This window comes from Hemiscyllium ocellatum (assembly GCF_020745735.1).
Source record: "Hemiscyllium ocellatum isolate sHemOce1 chromosome 27 unlocalized genomic scaffold, sHemOce1.pat.X.cur. SUPER_27_unloc_3, whole genome shotgun sequence".
NCBI classification, from domain to species: domain Eukaryota; kingdom Metazoa; phylum Chordata; class Chondrichthyes; order Orectolobiformes; family Hemiscylliidae; genus Hemiscyllium; species Hemiscyllium ocellatum.
In genome coordinates, this window is record NW_026867498.1 from 2,975,470 (window position 1) to 2,998,399 (window position 22,930).

The 22,930-nt window shown below is 48.4% G+C and overlaps 2 protein-coding genes across 3 annotated transcripts in view; one reads left to right on the forward strand and one right to left on the reverse strand.

Annotated features, from left to right (window-relative positions):
* Nucleotides 1–3,717: 3,717 nt before the first annotated feature.
* The window catches only part of LOC132808010 (zinc finger protein 850-like), a 52,241-nt gene continuing 33,028 nt past the window's right edge, over nt 3,718–22,930 (reverse strand). Inside the window, exons 1-2 of one of the 2 annotated variants that reach the window (XM_060821899.1) lie at nt 9,109–9,173; nt 3,718–6,659 (exon numbers count right to left, since the gene is read on the reverse strand). In XM_060821899.1, coding sequence (XP_060677882.1) covers nt 4,063–6,291 — 2,229 coding nt within the window. In that variant the 5' untranslated portion in view covers nt 6,292–6,659; nt 9,109–9,173 and the 3' untranslated portion in view covers nt 3,718–4,062. Of the gene's footprint in view, nt 6,660–9,108; nt 9,174–22,930 lie in introns of those variants that run through there. The other variant, XM_060821900.1, reaches the window with a different exon arrangement.
* Nucleotides 16,006–22,930, forward strand: part of LOC132808060 (zinc finger protein 420-like) — a 53,518-nt gene continuing 46,593 nt past the window's right edge. Inside the window, exons 1-2 of the mRNA XM_060821971.1 lie at nt 16,006–16,097; nt 18,845–20,020. Coding sequence (XP_060677954.1) covers nt 19,253–20,020 — 768 coding nt within the window. The 5' untranslated portion in view covers nt 16,006–16,097; nt 18,845–19,252. The remainder of the gene's footprint in view (nt 16,098–18,844; nt 20,021–22,930) is intronic.

A 22,930-nucleotide genomic window follows, 5' to 3' on the forward strand; every position in this document is an offset into this window, starting at 1 on the left:
TTTATATAAAAAAAAGACATCTCCGCTCAGACAATGCATTAAATGTGTGACATTTGAGTCTGTCAGTATTCCAATCTTGAATCAGACTGGTTCTGTTTCCAAGTAAAAAATGAGGTCTGCAGATGCTGGAGATCACAGCTGCAAATGTGTTGCTGGTCAAAGCACAGCAGGTTAGGCAGCATCTCAGGAATAGAGAATTCGACGTTTCGAGCATAAGCCCTTCATCAGGAATAAGAGAGAGAGAGCCAAGCCGGCTGAGATAAAAGGTAGGGAGGAGGGACTAGGGGGAGGGGCGATGGAGGTGGGATAGGTGGAAGGAGGTCAAGGTGAGGGTGATAGGCCGGAGTGGGGTGGGGGCGGAGAGGTCAGGAAGAGGATTGCAGGTTAGGAGGGCGGTGCTGAGTTGAGGGAACCGACTGAGACAAGGTGGGGGGAGGGGAAATGAGGAAGCTGGAGAAATCTGAATTCATACCTTGTGGTTGGAGGGTTCCCAGGCGGAAGATGAGGCGCTCCTCCTCCAGCCGTCGTGTAGTTGTGTTCTGCCGGTGGAGGAGTCCAAGGACCTGCATGTCCTCGGTGGAGTGGGAGGGGGAGTTAAAGTGTTGAGCCACGGGGTGATTGGGTTGGTTGGTTCGGGCGGCCCAGAGGTGTTCTCTGAAGCGTTCCGCAAGTAAGCGGCCTGTCTCACCAATATAGACGCAAGTAAGCGGCCTGTCTCACCAATATAGAACGCAAGTAAGCGGCCTGTCTCACCAATATAGACGCAAGTAAGCGGCCTGTCTCACCAATATAGACGCAAGTAAGCGGCCTGTCTCACCAATATAGACGCAAGTAAGCGGCCTGGATATGGGTGAGACAGGCCGCTTACTTGCGGAACGCTTCAGAGAACACCTCTGGGCCGCCCGAACCAACCAACCCAATCACCCCGTGGCTCAACACTTTAACTCCCCCTCCCACTCCACCGAGGACATGCAGGTCCTTGGACTCCTCCACCGGCAGAACACAACTACACGACGGCTGGAGGAGGAGCGCCTCATCTTCCGCCTGGGAACCCTCCAACCACAAGGTATGAATTCAGATTTCTCCAGCTTCCTCATTTCCCCTCCCCCCACCTTGTCTCAGTCGGTTCCCTCAACTCAGCACCGCCCTCCTAACCTGCAATCCTCTTCCTGACCTCTCCGCCCCCACCCCACTCCGGCCTATCACCCTCACCTTGACCTCCTTCCACCTATCCCACCTCCATCGCCCCTCCCCCTAGTCCCTCCTCCCTACCTTTTATCTCAGCCGGCTTGGCTCTCTCTCTCTTATTCCTGATGAAGGGCTTATGCTCGAAACGTCGAATTCTCTATTCCTGAGATGCTGCCTAACCTGCTGTGCTTTGACCAGCAACACATTTGGTTCTGTTTCCAAAGTTGGAATTTGTAAAATATTACATGGATTGACTGCCTGCAGATTGTGTGCTTTTTGAACAAAATTGAATGTATCTGCAAATATAATTCTGCCAATACAATTTCACCCCAAAGAGTAGTGTGTGTGTGTGCATGTGAGAGTGTGTGCATGTGAATTTGTGTGTGTGCACGCTTGGGAAAGTATGTGTGTGAGATGGAGTATGAGGCTGCGAGTGTGAGAGAGTGTTGAGGAGTGTGTGTCTGACTGAGGGGTATGAGAGAGAGGCTTAATAAAAGCAGGGGGTTGTGCAGATAATGGTTGGGCCATGAGTCACTTATAGAACAGACAGACATGGGGAGGGGGTGGGGGGTAGTGATGTTCAGGTACTTAGTTCTATGGAAGTTGCATCACTGGTAGACAGGGTGATTAAGAAGGCATCTCGCAACATTGCCTTCATTGTTCACACCATTGAGGATAGGGGTTGGGACATTATGTTGAGGTTGTACAGGATGTTGGTGAGTTGAAAATGTGTTGCTGGTTAAAGCACAGTAGGTTAGGCAGCATCCAAGGAATAGGAAATTCGACGTTTATGGCCAGAGCCCTTCATCAGGAATGAGGAGAGAGTGCCAGGCAGACTAAGATAAAAGGTAGGGAGGAGGGACTTGGGGGAGGGGCGATGGAGATGTGATAGGTGGAAGGAGGTCAAGGTGAGGGTGATAGGCCCTTTCAAACCTCCTCGAATTTAAGGTGTTCCATTGTAGCATTTAATTATGATCAATTAAAAGCAGTATCCAGTCTCATCTGAGGGAGGAACTGACTCAACAAGTGAAATAACTTTTCAGTCTGCTCTTTAGATGTGACATCCTCTCCCTCTCTCTGATGCAACAGGATTACCAGAGCTGGAAGTACCACTCTCGGAATACAGTTGCTGATCGACAGTTTACTTCGACTGCTAAACATAAGGATTTAAAAGCTGCTAGCCCGATCTCGCGCAAAGCACAAAAAACAAACTGTTCACCCGTGCCTGCGCAGAGGAGAAATTTCACTTGGAATAGATCACAAAATAAGAACTGTTACCAGTCCCACAACTCATGTGTTTCCCATGGACAAAGTTAAAAATCACACAACACCAGGCTATAATCCTGGTTTGTTTGGAAGCACTAGCTTTCGGAGCGCCGCTCCTTCATCAGGTGGCTGTGGAGAATGAGATCATGATCACAATTTATATCGAAAGGATTCTAGTGTCATGGAAATGTGACACATCAGACAATTTTAGATTAAATCTTTTCACCTTTAGAATGGGTTTCTGTTTTTTTGCATGTCAATCCGAGAACTTGTTTTTTGTTACCTTCTCAAGAATGTCATTCAAATGCACAGCTTTTCTGACAATAAGTGTGAATTCTGTCTGCACCCGAATGTTGAGTCAGACTGACGTTTTCCTTAGAGAAAAACTCTACATTTAAATGTGATTTTTGAGAAGGTAATTTATAGATTAGAGTGTAAAGGTTCGGGTGGATTGGCTGTGGTAAATTACCCATAGTGACCCTTGATGTGCAATTTAGGGTTGATGGGCCATGGGATGGATGTGGGCGAGATGCTCTTTGAAAGGCTAGCATGGAATAGATGGGCTGAATGGCCTGCTTCCACATGGTTCACATTCTATGACTCACCCCACAAAGGAGCATTTTATCTGCATCAATCCTGTCAAGCCCCTTTCAGAATTCTACTGCTTTCAATAAGGCCACTTCAATAAGATCCCATTTGTCTGCGTTTGGCCCATGTCCCTCTAAACCTTTCTATTCATGTACTCATCCAAATGTCATTTAAAATTTGTAACTTCATCTGCATCTACCACATCCTCATCCAACTTCATTCCACGTGTAAACTGCCTTCTGTCAAAACCTTGCCGCTCAGGTTCCTTTTAAATCTCTCTCCTCTCACTTTAAAGAAATGTGCCCCCTAGTCTTGAGCTCCCCTACGCTAAGGAAGAGCCCTTCCCTCCACTCCCCATGATTTTATCAATCTCAATGATGGCACCCCTCAATTTCCTGTGCTCCAGTGAATAAAGTCCCAGCTTCTCCTGATAACTCAAACCCTCCCTCCAGTCTTGGCAACATCCTGGTAAATCTTTACTCAACCCTCTCGAATAGAATTCTCACACTCTGCACTCCTGAAACATTTACAATTTCTCACGATATTGGCTGCTCATTCACTGATCCAACTGATAAGCGACATGGGAAGCTCAGTGCAGGAGGCTGAAGAAATGAGTAGCTTTAAAACCAAAACCTCTTGGAGCTCAAAGCCTTCAATGAGAGTCTGAGCTCGGCGTTAAGTTCACTTCACCTTTATTGTTACCCCCTTGTTAAAGCTTCAAATCCCCCTCAGCAAAAAGGCAGAGAAAAAGTAGCTGCTTTTTAAACAGCTCAAGATAAAGCACACTCACTCACGCTTATACACCCACCCAACCTCACTGTCTTCACTATTGGTCAGCACCGAGATGTCCCTTTCTAATTGGATCCTTAGTACAGCCGTAACCCAGAGGAAGCATTGCCTCACTCAGCAATTTCAACCCATACCCTGTATAGCGCCATCTGCTGCAGCGGGATTCAAACCCCGGAGTCCCGGGAGCTGGGCTGATTGTCATTATTCACTGGACTTTCAGCCTTCACTTCTTCAATCCCCCTGCGATGGTACGTGAACTCGCTGGTGCCTCCGGAGGTGGGAGGAGCGGGTGAAGGCCTTCCCACACTTGGGGCAGGGGAATGGCCTCTCGCCAGTGTGGACCCGCTGGTGGATCAGCAGGGTGGAGGAATCGCTGAAGGCCTTCCTGCACTCGGGGCAGCTGAAGGGCCTCTCCCCAGTGTGGATCCGCTGGTGCCTCAGCAGAGAGGAGGAATATCTGAAGGCCTTCCCGCACTCGGGACAGCTGTAGGGCCTCTCCCCCGTGTGGACACGCTGGTGCCTCAGCAGAGTGTAGGAATCGCTGAAGGCCTTCCTGCACTCGGGGCAGCTGAATGGCCTCTCCCCTGTGTGGATCCGCTGGTGGATCAGCAGGGCGGAGGAATCGCTGAAGGCCTTTCTGCACTCAGGACAGCTGAAGGGCCTCTCCCCAGTGTGGATCCGCTGGTGCCTCAGCAGAGAGGAGGAATATCTGAAGGCCTTCCCGCACTCGGGACAGCTGTAGGGCCTCTCCCCCGTGTGGACACGCTGGTGGATCAGCAGAGAGGAGGAATTGCTGAAGGCCTTCCTGCACTCGGGGCAGCTGAATGGCCTCTCCCCTGTGTGGACCCACTGGTGGCTCTGCAGGTTGTAGGAATTGCTGAAGGCCTTCCTGCACTCGGGGCAGCTGAAGGGCCTCTCCCCCGTGTGGACCCGCTGGTGCCTCAGCAGAGAGGAGGAATCCCTGAAGGCCTTCCCACACTCGGGACAGCTGAATGGCCTCTCCCCTGTGTGGATCCGCTGGTGGTTTTGCAGTCCAGAGACCTGGGTAAAGGCCATCCCGCACTCATGGCAGCTGTACGGCCTCTCCCCCGTGTGGATCCGCTGGTGGTTCAGCAGGGCGGAGGAATTGCTGAAGGCCTTCCTGCACTCGGGACAGCTGTAGGGCCTCTCCCCTGTGTGGATCCGCTGGTGCCTCAGCAGAGTGGAGGAATCGCTGAAGGCCTTCCTGCACTCGGGGCAGCTGAATGGCCTCTCCCCCGTGTGGATCCGCTGGTGGATCAGCAGGGTGGAGGAATCGCTGAAGGCCTTCCTGCACTCGGGGCAGCTGAATGGCCTCTCCCCTGTGTGGACCCGCTGGTGGCTCTGCAGGTTGTAGGAATTGCTGAAGGCCTTCCTGCACTCGGGACAGCTGAAGGGCCTCTCTCCCGTGTGGACACGCTGGTGCCTCAGCAGAGTGGAGGAATCTCTGAAGGCCTTCCTGCACTCGGGGCAGCTGAATGGCCTCTCCCCCGTGTGGATCCGCTGGTGGATCAGCAGGGTGGAAGAATCGCTGAAGGCCTTCCTGCACTCGGGGCAGCTGAATGGCCTCTCCCCAGTGTGGATCCGCTGGTGGCTCTGCAGGTTGTAGGAATTGCTGAAGGCCTTCCTGCACTCGGGGCAGCTGAAGGGCCTCTCCCCAGTGTGGATCCGCTGGTGCCTCAGCAGAGAGGAGGAATCCCTGAAGGCCTTCCCACACTCGGGACAGCTGTAGGGCCTCTCCCCCGTGTGTATCTGCTGGTGCCTCAGCAGGTGGGAGGAATTGCTGAAGGCCTTCCTGCACTCGGGGCAGCTGAATGGCCTCTCCCCTGTGTGGATCCGCTGGTGGGTCAGCAGAGAGGAGGAATTGCTGAAGGCCTTCCTGCACTTCGGACAGCTGAATAGCCTCTCCCCTGTGTGGATCCGCTGGTGGTTTTGCAGTCCAGAGACCTGGGTAAAGGCCTTCCCGCACTCGGGGCAGCTGTACGGCCTCTCCCCCGTGTGGATCCGCTGGTGGGTCAGCAGGGTGGAGGAATCGCTGAAGGCCTTCCTGCACTCGGGGCAGCTGAAGGGCCTCTCCCCGGTGTGGACCCGCTGGTGCCTCAGCAGAGAGGAGGAATTGCTGAAGGCCTTCCTGCACTTGGGGCAGCTGAAAGGTCTCTCCCCTGTGTGGAGACACTGGTGGTTTAGCAGTCCAGAGACCTGGATAAAGGCCTTCCTGCACTCGGGGCAGCTGAAGGGCCTCTCCCCAGTGTGGATCCGCTGGTGCCTCAGCAGAGAGGAGAAATATCTGAAGGCCTCCCCACAGACTGGGCAGGTGAACGGCCTCTGCCCGGTGTGACTACGCCGATGAATCTCCAGGGAAGATGGGAAACGGAAGCCTTTCCCGCAGTCACCACACTTCCACGGTCTCTCCAAGAGGTGGGATTCCTCGGGTTTCTCCATGGCCGAAGTGTGGAGCCACTCCCTGCTGTGAATTCCTCTTTCCAGGCCGTACAGTTATTTTAGGCTCCACACTCAGTGCGCTGCAATGGTAGGGTCTCTCATCTACTGATGCTGAAAACGTACTTAGACAGGAACCAAAAAGCTTTGCTCCTTCTCACAGAATCATAGATGAAAACCGTTGGATTGGACGGCTGTTCACAGAGCACACGCCCAAGACGAACTGAATGAGATCACGCGGGGCCCGAGAGCTTTTGTGTTCGTACCTTGAATTTCGTACGTACGTTGAAGCAAAACTTTACGTACAATCCTGTTCGTAAACCGATTTGTACATGAACAGGTTTGTTCGTATGTCGAGGCGCTACTGTGCTCTGTAAAAAGAGATTACAAAGGTCATTAGTGTAGGGTAGAAATTCAGAACAAGCAATTCTACTTTCTGTGGAATATTCTTTTCTTTTGTTATTCCACAAAATAGAAAGCACCATCCCACTCTCTCTCCCCCTCTGTTCTCACTCGGCTCGAACTAATTCTCCTGAAGGTGCTGATTCAGGATCTTACAGGGACAGAAAAGCAAAAACATCAAGACTGCCGTCTCTCTGAACTTTGGATACCTCCACCTGAAAGCTAATATCTTTCACAACACTGGGATACTGCTGAGAGTGAGCAGGTCTGATTTTGGGAAGCAAAAAGAAAGTGCCAATTCAGGGTGAACCTGCCACGCAGCTTCTTGAGGAAGGACCAGGCACAAAATGGTTAACGACCCCAGGAAGGTGGGAGCAAAATGAGACATCAAGGCATTAACATTGAAAGTAGAGAGAAAGTGAACCTCCTGACTCTGGCAATGCCAGAGTCATAGAGATACATAGCACAGAAACAGACCCTTCTGTCCAACACAATTGTACTGACCAGATATCCTAAATTAATCTAGTCCCATTTGCTGGCATGTGGCCCATAGCTGGGATCATCCCCACCCCCTGTCCTGAGACCTTGATGCCTCCAAGCCGACCCTCAAAGGTTCGGTTTGTCCTCCATTCTTTCCCAGTTGTCTTTTGTAGGTTTTGAAAACTCTCCCAATCCTCTGAGTTTAGGATTTGGGAAGTTATGTTGTGGCTGTACAGGACATTGGTTAGGCCACATTTGGAATATTGTGTGCAATTCTGGTTTCCTTACTATCAGTAAGATGTTGTGAAACTTGAAAGGGTTCAGAAAAATTTACAAGGATGTTGCCAGGGTTGGAGGATTTGTTCTATTTGGAGGCTAGGGCTGTTTTCCCTGGAGCGTTGGAGACTAAGGAGTAACCTTATAGAGGTTTACAAAATTATGAAGGGCATGAATAGGATAAATAGCCAAGGTCTTTTCCCAGGAAGGGGTGGGTCCAGAACAAGAGGGCATAGGTTTAGAGTGAGGGGAGAAAGATACAGAAGAGATCTGAAGAGCAACCTTTTCACACTGAGGGTGGTACATGTTTGGAATGAGCTGTCGGAGGTGGAGGTTAGTACAATTGCAATATTTAAAAGGCATCTGGCTGGGTATATGAATGGGAAGGATTTTGAGGGATGTGGGCCAGGTGCTGACAGGTGGGACCAGATTGTTGGTCCCACCATGGATGAGTTTGACCAAATGGTCTGTTTCCATGTTGTATATCTCTATGACAGGTTGGACTAAAGGGTCTGTTTCTGTGCTGTATGACTCTGGAACCATTCTATACTGGTCTTAAACCATGTTCTCGCCTTCCCCCACAAACATCCACTTCTTTGTTCAAAAATCAGATGAACTCAGCCTTGAATATACTCAATGACACCCTAACTGCAGGAAGACATCCCACTTGTGAACTCAATTCCTCTTGCTAATATAACGCTTGCCTTGCCGATTGCTTCCTACATCTGTCTGACAACTGGCAGTGACTGGAGTAGGAGGACACTGAGGCCTCTTTGCCCATCCACACATCAGTCTAGATGAAGGGCTCATGTCCAAAACGTCAACTCTCCTGCTCCTCGGATGCTGCCTGACCTCCCGTGCTCTTCCAGTACCACAATGTTTGACCCTGATCTCCAGCATCTGCAGTTCTCACTTTCTCCACATTCAAATACATCTCCATTTAAACAATGCACTTCCTTTCTGCGGTTTTTTTCCACAGCCAAGGCTATAACTTCATATTGTGGTACTGCATTTGCCATTGTGGTCTTCTCAATATCGGAGAGCGAGTGCAAACTTGGGGAACGATTCGCCGAGCATCGCAGCTGTGCCCGCAGAGGGCGACCACACCTCGCAGTAACTACCCATTCCAATTTCCTTCCCACTCCCTTTCTGACATGACCATCTTTGGCCTCCTCCATTGCCACAACGAATCTAACCGCAAATTGGAGGGACAACACCTCATCTTCCGGGCAGCCTGCAGCCCGAAGGACTCAACGTTGAGTTTTCCAATATCAAAAAACCTCCCTCTCCATTCCCTGACTCCATTCCCATCCCCGCCCTCCTCCCTGCCACCAACAAGATTCATTCCTCCGATTGACCAACCAGGTCGTACCCTCTAACTGTCTTGACCTTTTCCCACTTCACACCCACCCCCTTTTCTCTGCAGCTTCTGTACCCAGCCCCAGCCCTGAAGAAGGGTTACAACCGATTCGTCGACTTCTCCACCATCTGATGCCTCCTGCCTAACTATTTTGCCAATTGAGATACAGACCTGGATCAACGTTTCCGGAGTCTGTCCCTGCCGAATTCACTCTTTCCTTTCAGTTGCTGCAAGTCAACAACTGAACTACAGAATGAAAAAGAAATGGAAAAGGGGGCGAGATAAGAGAGTGCCGTACTCACAGATCTGGGACAGAGGAAGGAATGTGCAGTCTGGGTAAAGCTCTATCTTTATTCAGAGAGAGAGGATCAGGAGCTGCAGCTTGAGAAGTTCAGAGTCCAACTTCCGCATTCAGACAATGGGCTGACTTTGATTGACAGGAGGACCAGTCTCCTTCCGGTCCTCCAATGCTGCCTATTGGTCAATCAAAAAAGGCCTCGCGCCTTTTTTGCGTACAGCGATGAGCATGCTCAGTGTTTTGCTGACACTGGCCAGCATGCGCACTGCGTTGCTGACACTGGCAAACATGCGCAGTATGCTCTCTGGGGATGGTGTTCCTGACAGATTTTAAGTGTCCAAATGCCAGCGGGATGAAAAGATAGAGCCACAATTTTTTTTGCCTTTGGCTCGATATTTTATTCCTTTTGCATTTTGTCTGGCTGCTCAACTTTTGTATGTCTTTTCCCCTTGTTGTGGGAGCAAGGCGCTGAGATCAGAACTGGAGGGCATAGGTTTAGAGTGAGAGGGGAAAGATTTCTGAGAGTCCGAAGGGGCAATCCTTTCGCACAGAGGGTGGTATGTGTATGGAATGAGCTGCCAGAGGAAGTGGTGGGGGCTGGTACAATTACAGTATTTAAAATGCATCTGAATGCGGATATGGATAGGAAAGATTCAGAGGGGTAAGGGGCAAAATGCTGCCAAATGGGTCACTAGATTAACTCAGGAGACCTGGTCAGCGTGGACCTAAGGGTCTGTTTCTGTGCTCTACAACTCAGTCTATTTTTAGATAGTATGGAAAATAAAGAGCATGAAAGCATGGGAAGGGTTAGAACATGGAGACTACTGCCAATTTGTTGCAAAGGATAGTGGAACACTCTTACACCAATTAGCAGAGTAAGGTTGAGGCTGAAAGGTCACTATGGCAAGATGAGATAACAGTCAGTAAAGTTAGCCTCACTTGCTAAATATGATTGACAGGACAGGGACAATAAATATTTGGGACATGACATCAAATATCTAATTAATAATGAGTAGAGTCAGCCTGCTTGAGACTATTGATAATAAATATCTAATCATGACATTAGGAAAATATTAAGTAGGGTCTGGAATGCAAGACCGTTGTTGCAAAAGCTGACATTAAATCTCCAACTGTGACATTAGAATAACATTAAGTAGAATGTAGGAAAAACTGTGAGGGCACAAATAAAGAGATAATGGGAACTAACATCACTGGTTATTGTGTAGCTAGCGTGAGGAACTTTTGATTAATATAGTTGGACATGCTGATAAGCTAACAAACACACTGCTCAGCTGGAGAAAACACTGCCTCCTCTGTCCAGGAATAAACGCTGGAAAGGTTGTATTGTTCCTAGGGAGGAGGATGGTCTCTGGCTACACGCTGATATCTATCAGCTAGTAAATGGGGCAGAACTATGGAATTTAATCTCCAGGCATTCTGGGAAATTTAATAAGAGAAGGAAGGAAGTAATAAATAGTAGATCCCTACAGAGTGCTGAGGAACAAAGGGTCCTTGCTGTCCAAGTTCAGAAATCCCTGAAGGTATCAGTATAGGTCAAACTGATTAAACAGCCTGCAGGTTGTGCATTTTTTGAGAAAAATAGAATGTATCTGCAAATACAAATTCACTCCCATGGATGTACGTGTTTATGTGTGTGAATGAGACAGAGTAAAGTCTATTGCGTGCTGTATATCCCGATGTCTATTTGATAACAGATGCTTTAATTCTGCTGGCGTAAATATTGTTATAAATCATAGCTGTTATAAATCATAAGTCCCAGCTAGGACTACACTGTGTGTCTGGATGGTTGACAGGCTGGGGATTCTGGCTTGGGTCTTAATTGACTGAGTGTTTTATTGTTCCAGAAGGTGTAGGGGTGGGGGTCAAAGCTTCAGCAGAAATCCAGCAGAGCAGAACAGACCAATATCTTACTCTGTGGGTACAGGGACATCAGAGGACAGAGAAATCAGGACCTGAATCCAAGCTAACACTAGACTTCCCTGTGATCAGTGCTTTGATGAGCAGCGCCAAGCCTCTACCTTCACCTCGCTTCCCATTTGACTATCACCTTGATATTCAGGATGCAATCCTTGTCATCCTGAAGCCATGCCTCTGCAAGGAGTCTCAGATCATAATTATTCTCTTCAATGTGTGCAGTCAATTTTGTTACAATGCACCACACATTCAGAAACATCGTTTTTAGTTTCAAGTTTTGTGATCTTCAGAATCCGGTTTTGATTGCTGGTACATTTACTCACCTTGTCCCTTTCTATCGTTCTCTGATGTTCATTTTCCACATCACTACATTGCTCACCGACCTTGATTTGGATTGGTCATGCTAAATTGTCCATAATGTACAGGCATGTGAAGGTTAGATGGGGTAGCCATGGGAAATGCAGGGTTAGAGTTTCATAGTAAAAGAAGTAGTAGTTGGCCATTTGGCCCATCGAACCTGCTCCACCGTTCATTATGATCATGTCTGATATATGCGTCATCTGAGATCCTCCTCCCTGCATTGTCCCAACTACCCTTAATTCTCATACCATGCAAATACCCATCCAACTGTGTTTTGAATATTCTTAATGAAGATGCCTCTACTGCTTCCTTGGGCAGGGAATTCCATAGATTGACTACTCTCTGGGAAAAGCAGTTCCTCCTCATCTCTGTCCTAAATCTACTCTCCTCAACTCAAGGCCTGGTCTCATCCTGGGTAGGGTAGGGTAGGGTAGGGCTTCATCCCCACCGTGCAATAAATTCCCACTTTCCACCAAACTCCCAGATGTACTCACTCACTCAGTTGCTGTCTCACAAACGAAATACTTCATTGTAACTTCTTTTGCTCCCAGTAAGGGCAACCCATCTTGGAAAGCTGCTCTGAAAGTCCAACCAGACTTCTGCATTCACCAGAGACAATTCCAGGATAACAGCACAGAAACAGACCCTCCAACCAAACACGTCCATGCTGACCAAATATCCTAAATTAACCTTGTCTCATTTGCCCATATATCCCTCTAATCTCTTCCTATTCATGTACCCATCAAGATGGGTTTTAAATGTTGTACCTGTTCCAGCCTCCACCACTTCCTCTGGCAGTTCGTTCCATACATGCACCACCCTCTGTGTGAAAAGGTTGTCCCTCATGTCCCTTTCCCCACTCACCTAAAATCTATGCCACTTTAGTTCTGGACTCTCAAATCCTGGGGAAAGACCTTGCCCCTTATAAAGGTTAACCCTCAGTGTCCGATGTGCAGAAAGTGAGACCTGCAGATGCTGGAATCAGAGTCTAAAAGTGTGGGGCTGAACAAGCACAGCAGAACAGGCAGTATCGGAGGAGCGGGAGAGTCGACATTTCAGGCCCGAGCCCTTCATCAGGAATGATGCATGGATGTACAAAGGGACCTCAGTGTCCTTCTCCACCAGTCATCAAACAGATGCACAAGCAATCAGCAAGGCAAGTGGTATATTCGGAAGATGAACTGGGATTAGCAGTGGGGATGTCATCCTGCAGTTAGGGGGTCATTGAATATATCCAAGGCTGAGTTCATCTGTTTTTTGAACAACAGTGTGTGGATTTTTATGTTGTGTGGATGAGGTGATTTTTTTTGTTGACAGTGGTTTATGTGTTGGATGCAGGTACAATAACCACGTTTAAAGTGGAAGGCAAGAAAGTTTTAAGACCACGACAGAACAGTTAGTTAGACAGCACAGAAACGGACCCTTCAGCCCTACTATTCCATGCTGACTATGTTTCAGTGCCACTTGCCAATGTTTGGCCCATATCCCCCCGCACCTTCCCGATTCATGTACTTATCCAAACGTCTTTTAAAGGTTGCATCTGTTCGTGCATCCACCACTTCCTCTGGACATTCATTCCATACATGAACCACTCTCTGTTTATGAAAACCTTTTCCAGATTCTGTCCACTTCGTGGATTCGTTTCCCTTTCCGTTCGGTTGGTGCAAGTCAAAAATTGAAGCCCAGAATGAAAAAAAAATGAAAAAGGAGTTGAGAAGAGAGCGGTGTACTGGCGGAGTAAGGAGGTTGCAGTCTGGAACAAACTCAATCTTCATTCAGAGAGAGGAGCAGCACCTTCCGAAGCTCGTGTTCCAACTTCTGCATTCAGACAACAGGAAGGCTCTGATTGGCAGGAGGACCTATATCCTTCCGGTCCTCCAGGGCTTCCGATTGGCCCACCAAAAGAAAGTCGCGATGCGTGCGGCGAGGAGCACGCGCAGTATGCTCTCTGGTGATGCTGCTGTCACTGACAGAATTTGTGTCCAAGTGCCAAGAGAAGTAAAAAAAAGAGATCCACCCTTTCTTCCCCCCTGTGATATTTACCTTTCCTACACGCCCCATGACTTTATAAATCGAAATAAGGTCACCAGTCAACTTGTGGTCGTCGATAGGGCGACCAGAAGTGTACTCAGTACTCTACACGTGGTCTCACCAATATCCTGTACAACCTCAATGTGATGTCCCAATTCCTACACTGAACGGTGTGAACAATGAAGGCAAGTGTGCCAAACGCCTCCTTCACCACCCTGTCCAGCAATGATGCAACTTTCAAAGAACTACGTCCCCGATTTGGAGATGCCGGTGTTGGACTGGGGTGTACGAAGTTAAAATTCACACCACCATTGTCCCCCCCAGTCTTTCTCTCACCCCACCCTTTGCCCCCCACCCCCCGAGTCTTTTTCTCCTCGTACCATGAAATTGGTTCCGACTGTTGTCGTGGATAAAATGTAGAGAACGACCAGGACACGCAGAGAGTTCTTCAAGAAGTAGGTCGTTTATTTGCAAACAAAAAGACCGTGACACTCGAAAAGCAGATTCTCGAATGCCCACAAACCTCAGGGTCTGTGGTTTTAAAATATCTTTTTTTTAATCATGTTTGTGTTAGCTTATCAGCATGTCCAACTATATTTATCAACGTACCTCAGCCTAGCTACACAATAAGCCAGTGATGTTAGTTCCCATTATCTCTTTAGTTGTACATTCTACTTCATGTTATTCCAATGTCTCGGTTGGAGATTTAATGTCAGCTTTTGCAACAATGATCTTTCATTCTAGACCCTACTTAATATTTTCCTAATGTCATGATTAGATATTTATTGTCAGTAGTTTCAAGCAAGCTGACTCTACTCACTAACAATTAGATATTTAATGTCATGTCCCAAATATTTATTGTCCCAATAATGATAGTTAGCAGATGACGCTAACTTTACTAACTGTGTTATCTCATCTTGCCATAGTGACCTTTCAGCCTCAACCTTACTCTGCTAATTGGTGTAAGAGCGTTCCACTATCCTTTGCAACTGTAGTGGACAGCGAAGAGAGTTACCTCAGATTACAACAGGATCTGGACCAGATGGGCCAAGGGGCTGAGAAGTGGCAAATGGAGTTTAATTCAGATAAATGCGAGGTGCTGCATTTTGGGAAAGCAAATCTTAGCAGGACTTATACACTTGATGGTGAGGTCCTAGGGAGTGTAGCTGAACAGAGAGACCTTGGAGTGCAGGTTCATAGCTCCTTGAAAGTGGAGTCACAGGTAGATAAGATAGTGAAAAAACGTTTGGTATGCTTTTCTTTATTGGTCAGAGTTTTGAGTACAGTAATTGGGAGGTCATGTTGCGGTTGTACAGGACATTGGTTAGGCCACTGTTGGAATATTGCATGCAATTCTGGTCTCCTTCCTATCGGAAAGATGTTGTGAAACGTGAAAGGGTTCGGAAAATATTTACAAGGATGTTGCCAGTGTTAGAGGATTTGAGCTATAGGGACAGGCTGGGGCTGATTCACTGGTGCGTCAGAGGTTTGGGGGAGGGTGACCTTATAGAGGTTTACAAAATTATGAGGGGCATGGATAGGATAAATAGGCAATGTCTTTTCCCTGGGGAGTCCAGAAATAGAGGGCATAGGTTTAGGGTGAGAGGGGAAAAATATTAAAGAGACCTCAGGGGCAACATTTTCATGCAGAGAGTGGTACATGTATGGAATGAGCTGCCAGAGGAAGTGGTGGAGGCTGGTACAATTGCAACATTTAAGAGGCATTTGGATGGGTATATGAATACGAAGGGTTTGGAGGGATATGGGCCAGGTGCTGGCAAGTGAGACTAGATTGGATGGGGATATCTGGTCGGCATGGATGGGTTGGACCGAAGGGTGTGTTTCCATGCTGTACATCTCTCTATGACTCTATGAACTGGAAATGGTCTCCATGCTCCAACACTTCCGATGCTTTCATGCTCTTTATTTTCCATACTTTCTAAAAATAGTCACAGAGCTGTAGAGCACAGAAACAAACCCTTCAGTCTATGCCGACCAGATGCCAGCATGTCGCCTCTTATCCCTCTGAATCTTTCCTATTCATATCCCCATCCAGATGATGTAATTGTACCAACCCCCACCACGTCATCTGACAGTACATTCCATACACATACCACCCTCTGTGCAAAAGGATTGCCCCTTAGTACCCTCAGCAATCTTTCCCCTCTCACCCTAAACCTATGCCCTCCAGTTCTGGTCTCGGTGCCTTGCCCCCACAACAAGGGGAAACGACATACAAAAGTTGAGCAGCCAGACAAAATGCAAAAGGAATAAAATATCGAGCCGCAGGAAAAAAAAATTGTGGCTCTATCTTTTTTCCCCTGTTGGCATTTGGACACTTAAAATCTGTCAGGAACACCAACATCCCCATAGAGCATACTGCGCATGTTTGCCAGTGTCAGCAACGCAGTGCGCATGCTTACCAGTGTCAGCAAAACACGCATGCTCATCGCTGTACGCAAAAAAGGCGCGAAACATTCTTTTGATGGACCAATACGCAACCTTGGAGGACCGGAAGGAGCCTGGTCCTCCTGTCAATCAGAGCCAGCCCATTGTCTGAATGCGGAAGTCGGACCATGAGCTTCTCAAGCTGCAGCTCCTGATCCTCTCTCTGAATAAAGATAGAGCTTTACCCAGACTGCACATTCCTTCCTCTGTCCCAGATCTGTGAGTACAGCACTATTTTGCTCCCATTCCATGTCTTTTTCATTCTGGGGTTCAGTTGTTGACTTGCAGCAACTGAAAGAAAAGAGAGTGAATCCGGAAGGGGACAGACTCTGGAAACGCTGGTCCAGGTCTGTGTCTCAATTTGCAAAATAGACAGGAGGTGGAGAAGTCGACGTTTCAGGTGTAACCCTTTCTCGGGCTGGGGCTGGGGCTGGCTGGAGAAGCTGCAGATGAAGGGGGTGGGAGTGAAGTGGAGATAGATCAAGACAGGTAGAGGCTACGACCTGGTTGGTCAATGGGAGGAATGCATGGGGTTGCTGGCAAAGAAGAAGGAGGGAGGTTTTTTTGAAATTGGAAAACTCAATGTTGAGTCCTTCAGGCTGTAGGCTGCCTGGAAGATGAGGAGTGGTCCCTTCAATTTGCAGTTAGGTTCGTTGTGGCAATGGAGGAGGCCAAAGATGGTCATGTCAGAAAAGGGAATTGTAATGGGTGGTGACTGGGAGGTCTGGTCGGCTCTGTGGACCCAGCTGTGATGCTCAGTGAACCGTTCCCCAAGTTTGCGCTCGCTCGCTCCGATATAGAGAGGACCACAATTGGCAAACACAGGACCACGATATGAAATTATAGCTTTGGCTGTGGCAAAGAAAAACAGAAAGGAGGTGCATTGTTTAAATGGAGATGTATTTGAATGTGGAGAAAGTGAGAACTGCAGATGCTGGAGATCAGGCTCAAACATTGTGGTACTGGAAGAGCACGGTAGGTTAGGCAGCATCTTAGGAGCAGGAGTGTTGACGTTTTGGGCACGAGCCCTTCATCTAGATTGATGTGTGGATGGGCAAAGAGGCCTCAGTGTCCTCCTACTCCAGTCACTGCCAGTTGTCAGACAGATGTAGGAAGCAATCAGCAAGGTAAGTGGAATATTAGCAAGAGGAGAAAGTGAGGACTGCAGATGCTGGAGATCAGAGCCGAAAATGTGTTGCTGGAAAAGCGCAGCAGGTCAGGCAGCCTCCAAGGATCAGGAGAATCCACATTTCGGGCATGAGCCCTTCTTCAGGAATGAGGAAAGTGTGCCAAGCAGGCTAAGATAAAAGGAAGGGAGGAGGGACTTGGGGGAGGGGCGTTGGAAATGCGATAGGTGGAAGGATGTTAAGGTGAAGGTGATAGGCCAGAGTGGGAGCGGGGGTGGGGGTGGAGAGGTCAGGAAGAAGATTGCAGGTTGGGCAGGTGGTGCTGAGTTCGAGGGTTGGGACTGAGACAAGGTGGGGGGAGGGAAATTGAGGAAAGTGGGGCTCAAGGGTGGAGGAGCGGGAAGTGGTCCAACTTGTCATGGAGATGTACAGCTTAGAAACAGACCCGTGGGCGGCACGGTGGCACAGTGGTTAGCACTGCTGCCTCACAGCGCCTGTAGACCCGGGTTCAATTCCCGACTCAGGCGACTGACTGTGTGGAGTTTGCACGTTCTCCCCGTGTCTGCGTGGGTTTCCTCCGGGTGCTCCGGTTTCCTCCCACAGTCCAAAGATGTGCGGGTCAGGTGAATTGGCTAAGCTAAATTGCCCGTAGTGTTAGGTAAGGGGTAAATGTAGGGGTATGGGTGGGTTGCGCTTCGGCGGGTCGGTGTGGACTTGTTGGGCCGAAGGGCCTGTTTCCACACTGTAAGTCTAATCTAATCTAATCTCATTTGTATCTTTTCCCCTCACCCTAAACATATGCCGTCTAGTTCTGGACTCTTTTTCCCCCAACCCGCTCCCCTGGATAAGTCTTTGTCTATTTATCCTATCCATGCCCTTCATGATTTTATAGGTTACTCCTTAGCCTCCAACGCTGAGGGGAAACAGCCCTCGCCTCCCTATCGATCACATCCTCCAACCCTGGCAACATCCTTGTAAATTTTTTCTGAACACTTTGAAGTTTCCCAACATCTTACCGATCGTAAGGAAACCAGAATTGCACACAATATTCCAAATGTGGCCTAACCAATGTCCTGTACAGCCACAACATAACTTCCCAAATCCTATACTCAGAGGATTGGGGAAGTTTTCAAAACCTACAAAAGACAACTGGGAAAGAATGGAGGGACAAACTGAACCTTTGAGGGTCAGCTTGGAGGCATCAAGGTCTCAGGACAGGGGGTGGGGATGACCCCAGCTATGGGCCACATACCAGCAAATGGGACTAGATTGATTTAGGATATCTGGTCAGTACAGGCGTGTTGGACAGAAGGGTCTGTTTCTGTGCTGTACATCTCTATGACTCTGGCTTTCCACTAACTTTTGCCACGTCAATAGGTTCACTTTCTCTCTAATGTCGGCGTTAATGCCTTGATGTCTCATTTTGCTCCCACCTTCCTGGGGACGTTAACCATCTTGTGTCTGGTCCTTGCTCAAGAAGCTGCGAGGCAGGTTCACCCTGGATTGACACACTTTTTTTTTGCTTCCCAAAATCAGACCTGCTCACTCTCAGCAGGATCCCAGTGTTGGGAAAGATATTAACTTTCAGGTGGAGGTATCCAAAATTCAGAGAGATGTCAGTCTTGACATTTTTGCTTTTTCTGTCCCTGTAAGATCCTGAATCAGCACCTTCAGGGGAATTAGTTAGAGCGGAGTGAGAACAGAGGAGGAGAGAGAGTGGGATTGTGCTTTCAATTTTGTGGAATAACAAAAGAAAAGAATGTTCTGCAGAAAGTAGAATTGCTTGTTCAGAATTTCTACCCTGCACTGACAGATGACTTTTGTAATCTATTCTGACAGGATTTTTGAAGATTTGAAGAGGGAAGTTTTAAAATCAACAGATGAAGGGCTTATAACCGAAACATTGACCCTCCTGCTCCTCGGATGCTGCCTGACTCCCCTGTGACTTTCCAGTGCCACATTTTTCGACTGACTCTCCAGCATCTCCGGTCCTCACTTTGATGTCAATGTCTAACAGTCACTCAGTCCACTGGGGCCAGCAAAGATTTTCGCCGTGATTTCTGAGAGAGGAATCAAAGCTTTTTGGTTCCTGTCTGAGTATGTTTTCAGCATCAGTGGGACTGGACGAGAGACCCCACTGTTGCAGCGCACTGTGTGAGGAGCCTGAAACAGTTATACGGCCTGGAAAGGGGATTTCACGGCAGGGAGGGGCTCTACACGTGTTTGTGTGCAGCTGAAGTTTTGGCCATGGAGAAACCTGAGGAATCCCGCCCTGTGGAGAAACCGTGGAAGTGTGGGGACTGTGGGAAAGGCTTCCGTGTCCCATCTGCCCTGGAGAATCATCGACGCAGTCACACCGGGGAGAGGCCATTCCCCTGCCCCGAATGTGGGAAGGCCTTCAGACATTCCTCCCACCAGCAGGACCACACGGGGGAAAGACCCTTCAGCTGCCCCGAGTGCGGGAAGGCCTTCGTGTTTTTCTCCACCCTATTGGCCCACCAGTGGGTCCACACAGGAGAGAGGCCGTTCAGCTGCCCAGAGTGCGGGCAGGCTTTTACCAACAACTTCAATCTGCGGATCCACCAGCGGATCCACACGGGGGAAAGGCCCTTCAGCTGCCCCGAGTGTGGGAAGGGCTTCAGCACATCTTCCTCCCTGCTGAGGCACCAGCGGATCCACACCGGGGAGAGGCCGTTCAGCTGCCCCGAGTGCGGGAAGGCCTTCAGCAGATCTTCCTGCCTGCTGACCCACCAGCAGATCCACACCGGGGAGAAGCCGTACATCTGCTCTCAGTGCGGGAAGGGCTTCACCCGCTCCTCCCACCTACTGACCCACCGGAGGGTCCACACGGGGGAGAAGCCCTTCAGCTGCCCCGAGTGCAGGAAGGCCTTCAGCACATCTTCCTCCCTGCTGAAGCACCAGTGGGTCCACACCGGGGAGAGGCCATACACCTGCACTCACTGCGGGAAGGGCTTCACCTACTCCTCCCACCTGCGGAGCCACCAGCGAGTTCAAGTGCCATCGCAGGGGGATTGAAGGAGTGACGGCCGAGTCCCATTATCGATTGGAATATCAACCCGGTTCCGGGGACTCCCAGGTTCGAATCCCGCCACGACAGATGGCAGAATTGGTATTCGGTCAGAAATGTGGAATTCGGAATCTAACGATGAGACCATTTCAGGGAGGGGGTGGTAGGGGGAGAAAGCCCCCATCTGATTCCCCCTGTCCCTTGTTAGGGAAGGGAACCGCCATTGTGGTAAAGGATACACTCAAGTCGTTCCAGCTGCATCCTTTACCCGGTCTGGCCTACACGTGACTCCAGACCCACAGCAGTCTGGTTGACTCTACACTGCCCTCCCGCCACTGGCAAAGGAGCGGGGAGAAACTTAACTGGAGACACGGTATGGGTTGAAATTGCTGAGTGAGGCAACACTTCCTCCGGGTTACGGCTGTACCAAGGATCCAATTACAAAGGGACAGCTTGGTGCTGATCAATAGTAAAGACAGTGAGGTGGGGGGCGTGGGGGGAACAGGGGAGGTGTGGTGTGTGCACTTTCACCTTGAGCTGTTCAAAAAGCAACTACTTCTTCTCTGCCTCTTTGCTGGGGGGATCTGAAGCTGTAACAAAGTTGGGTTGCAATAAAGGTTACCTGAACTTACCACCGGGCTCAGACTCTCATTGAAAGCTTTGAGCTCCAAGAGGTTTTTGTTTTAAAGCTGCTCATTTCTTTCAGCCTCCTGCACTAAGTTTAGAACATAGAACAATCCAGCACAGAACAGGCCCTTCGGCCCTCGATGTTGCGCTGACCTGCGAACTATTCTCAGCTCGTTCCCCGACACTATCCCAAAATCATCCATGCACTTATCTAAGGATTGTTTAAATCTCCCTAATGTGGGTGAGTTGACTACCTTAGCAGGTAGGGCATTCCACACCCTTACTACTCTGTGTAAAGACCTTGCCTCTGACATCTGTCTTAAATCCATCACCCCTCAATTTGTAGTTATGCCCCCTCGTACAAGCTAACGTAATCACCCTAGGAAAAAGTCTTTCTCTGTCTACCCTATCAAATCCTCTGATCATCTTTTATGTCTCTATCAAATCCCCCCTTAACCACCTTCTTTCCAATGAGAAAAGACCCAAGTCTCTCAGCTCGAAATGTCGACTCTCTTGCTCCTTGGATGCTGCCTGACCTGCTGCGCTTTTCCAGCAACACATTCTCAGCTCATCAATATATAAGCCTCATGGAACAGCGTCATAAGACACAGAACTTATATCAAAAGATCAGTGTCATGCAACTGATAGAATATATTGAACAAACTTGGATAGTCTTCATCTCTTAGAATGGGTGCAGGCTTTGGTTCATTAATATGTAACAATGTTCTTGAGATGACTTCAGGTTTTATAAAAAAAGACATTTCCGCTCAGACAATGCATGAAAGGTGTGAGATTTGAGTCTGTCAGTATTCCAATCTTGAATCAGACTGGTTCTGTTTCCAAAGTCGGAATTTGTAAAATATTACATGGATTGACTGCCTGCAGATTGTGTGCTTTTTGAACAAAATTGAATGTATCTGCAAATATAATTCTGCCAATACAATTTCACCCCAAAGAGTCGTGTGTGTATGTGCATGGGAGAGTATGTGCGTGTGTGTGTGTGTGTGTGTGTGTGTGTGTGAGAGTGAGAGAGAGATGGAGTATGAGGCTGCGAGTGTGAGAGTGTGTTGAGGAGTGTGTGTCTGTCTGAGAGGTGTGAGGGAGAGGCTTAATAAACGCAGAGGGTTGTGCAGATAATGGGCCATGAGTCACTTATAGAACAGACAGACATAGGGGAGGTGGGGGGTGGTGGTGTTCAGGTACTGAGTTCTGTGGAAGTTACATCATTGGTAGACAGGGTGATTAAGAAGGCATTTCGCAACATTGCCTTCATTGTTCACACCATTGAGGAGAGGGGTTGGGACATCTTGTTGAGGTTGTACAGGATGTTGGCGAGGCCACTTTCAGAGTACTGAGTACAGTTCTGGTGGCCCTGTAATAGGAAGAATACTATTAGAGAGGGTTCAGTAAAGATTTACCAGGATGTTGTAAGGACTGGAGGGTTTGAGTTATAAGGAGAGGCTGGGACTTTATTCACTGGAGTGCAGGAGGTTGGGGCGGGGGGGTGACCTCATTGAGATTGATAAAATCATGAGGAGTGGAGGCAAGGTGAATAGAAAATGGCTCTTGTTTAGCGTAGGGGAACTCAAAACTTGGGGAGCATTTTTTTTTAATGTGAGGAGAGAGATTTAAAAGGAACCGGAGGGGCAACATTTTGAAAGAGGGTGATTTGTATGTGGAATGGGGAGGGGAAAAGAGAGGAAACAGTGGGGCCTGTCCTGTCATAGTGACATTTTACACTCACTTTCCATCTGCTTTTACTGGCGCTTGTGCTGTTTACCCCTCACTGTGTTTTTAATCCTTGTGCTGTTTACCCCTCACTGTGTGTTTAATCCTTGTGCTGTTTACCCCTCACTGTGTGTTTAATCCTTGTGCTGTTTACCCCTCACTGTGTGTTTAATCCTTGTGCTGTTTGCCCTTTGCTGTTACTTGTGCAATTGCTGTGTAAATACTAGTGAAGGATACTATGCACCAGCATTTATATGTTCCTCAGTCATTCAAGGGGCAGGACCTGTTGAGAATGGTTAGTAAAGTATGTGGTGAACTAAGCCTTGTTAACATGGAGATAGTTTGGTATTTGGAAAAATATACTTTTTTATTATTGAGTCATAAAGATGTACAGCACATGAACACACCCATTTGCTCCAACCTGCCCATGCCAACCAGATATCCTAAATTAATCTAGTCCCATTTGTCAGCACTTGGTTCATATCCCTCTAAACCCTTCCTATTCATATACCCATCCAGATGCCTTTTAAATGCTGTAATTA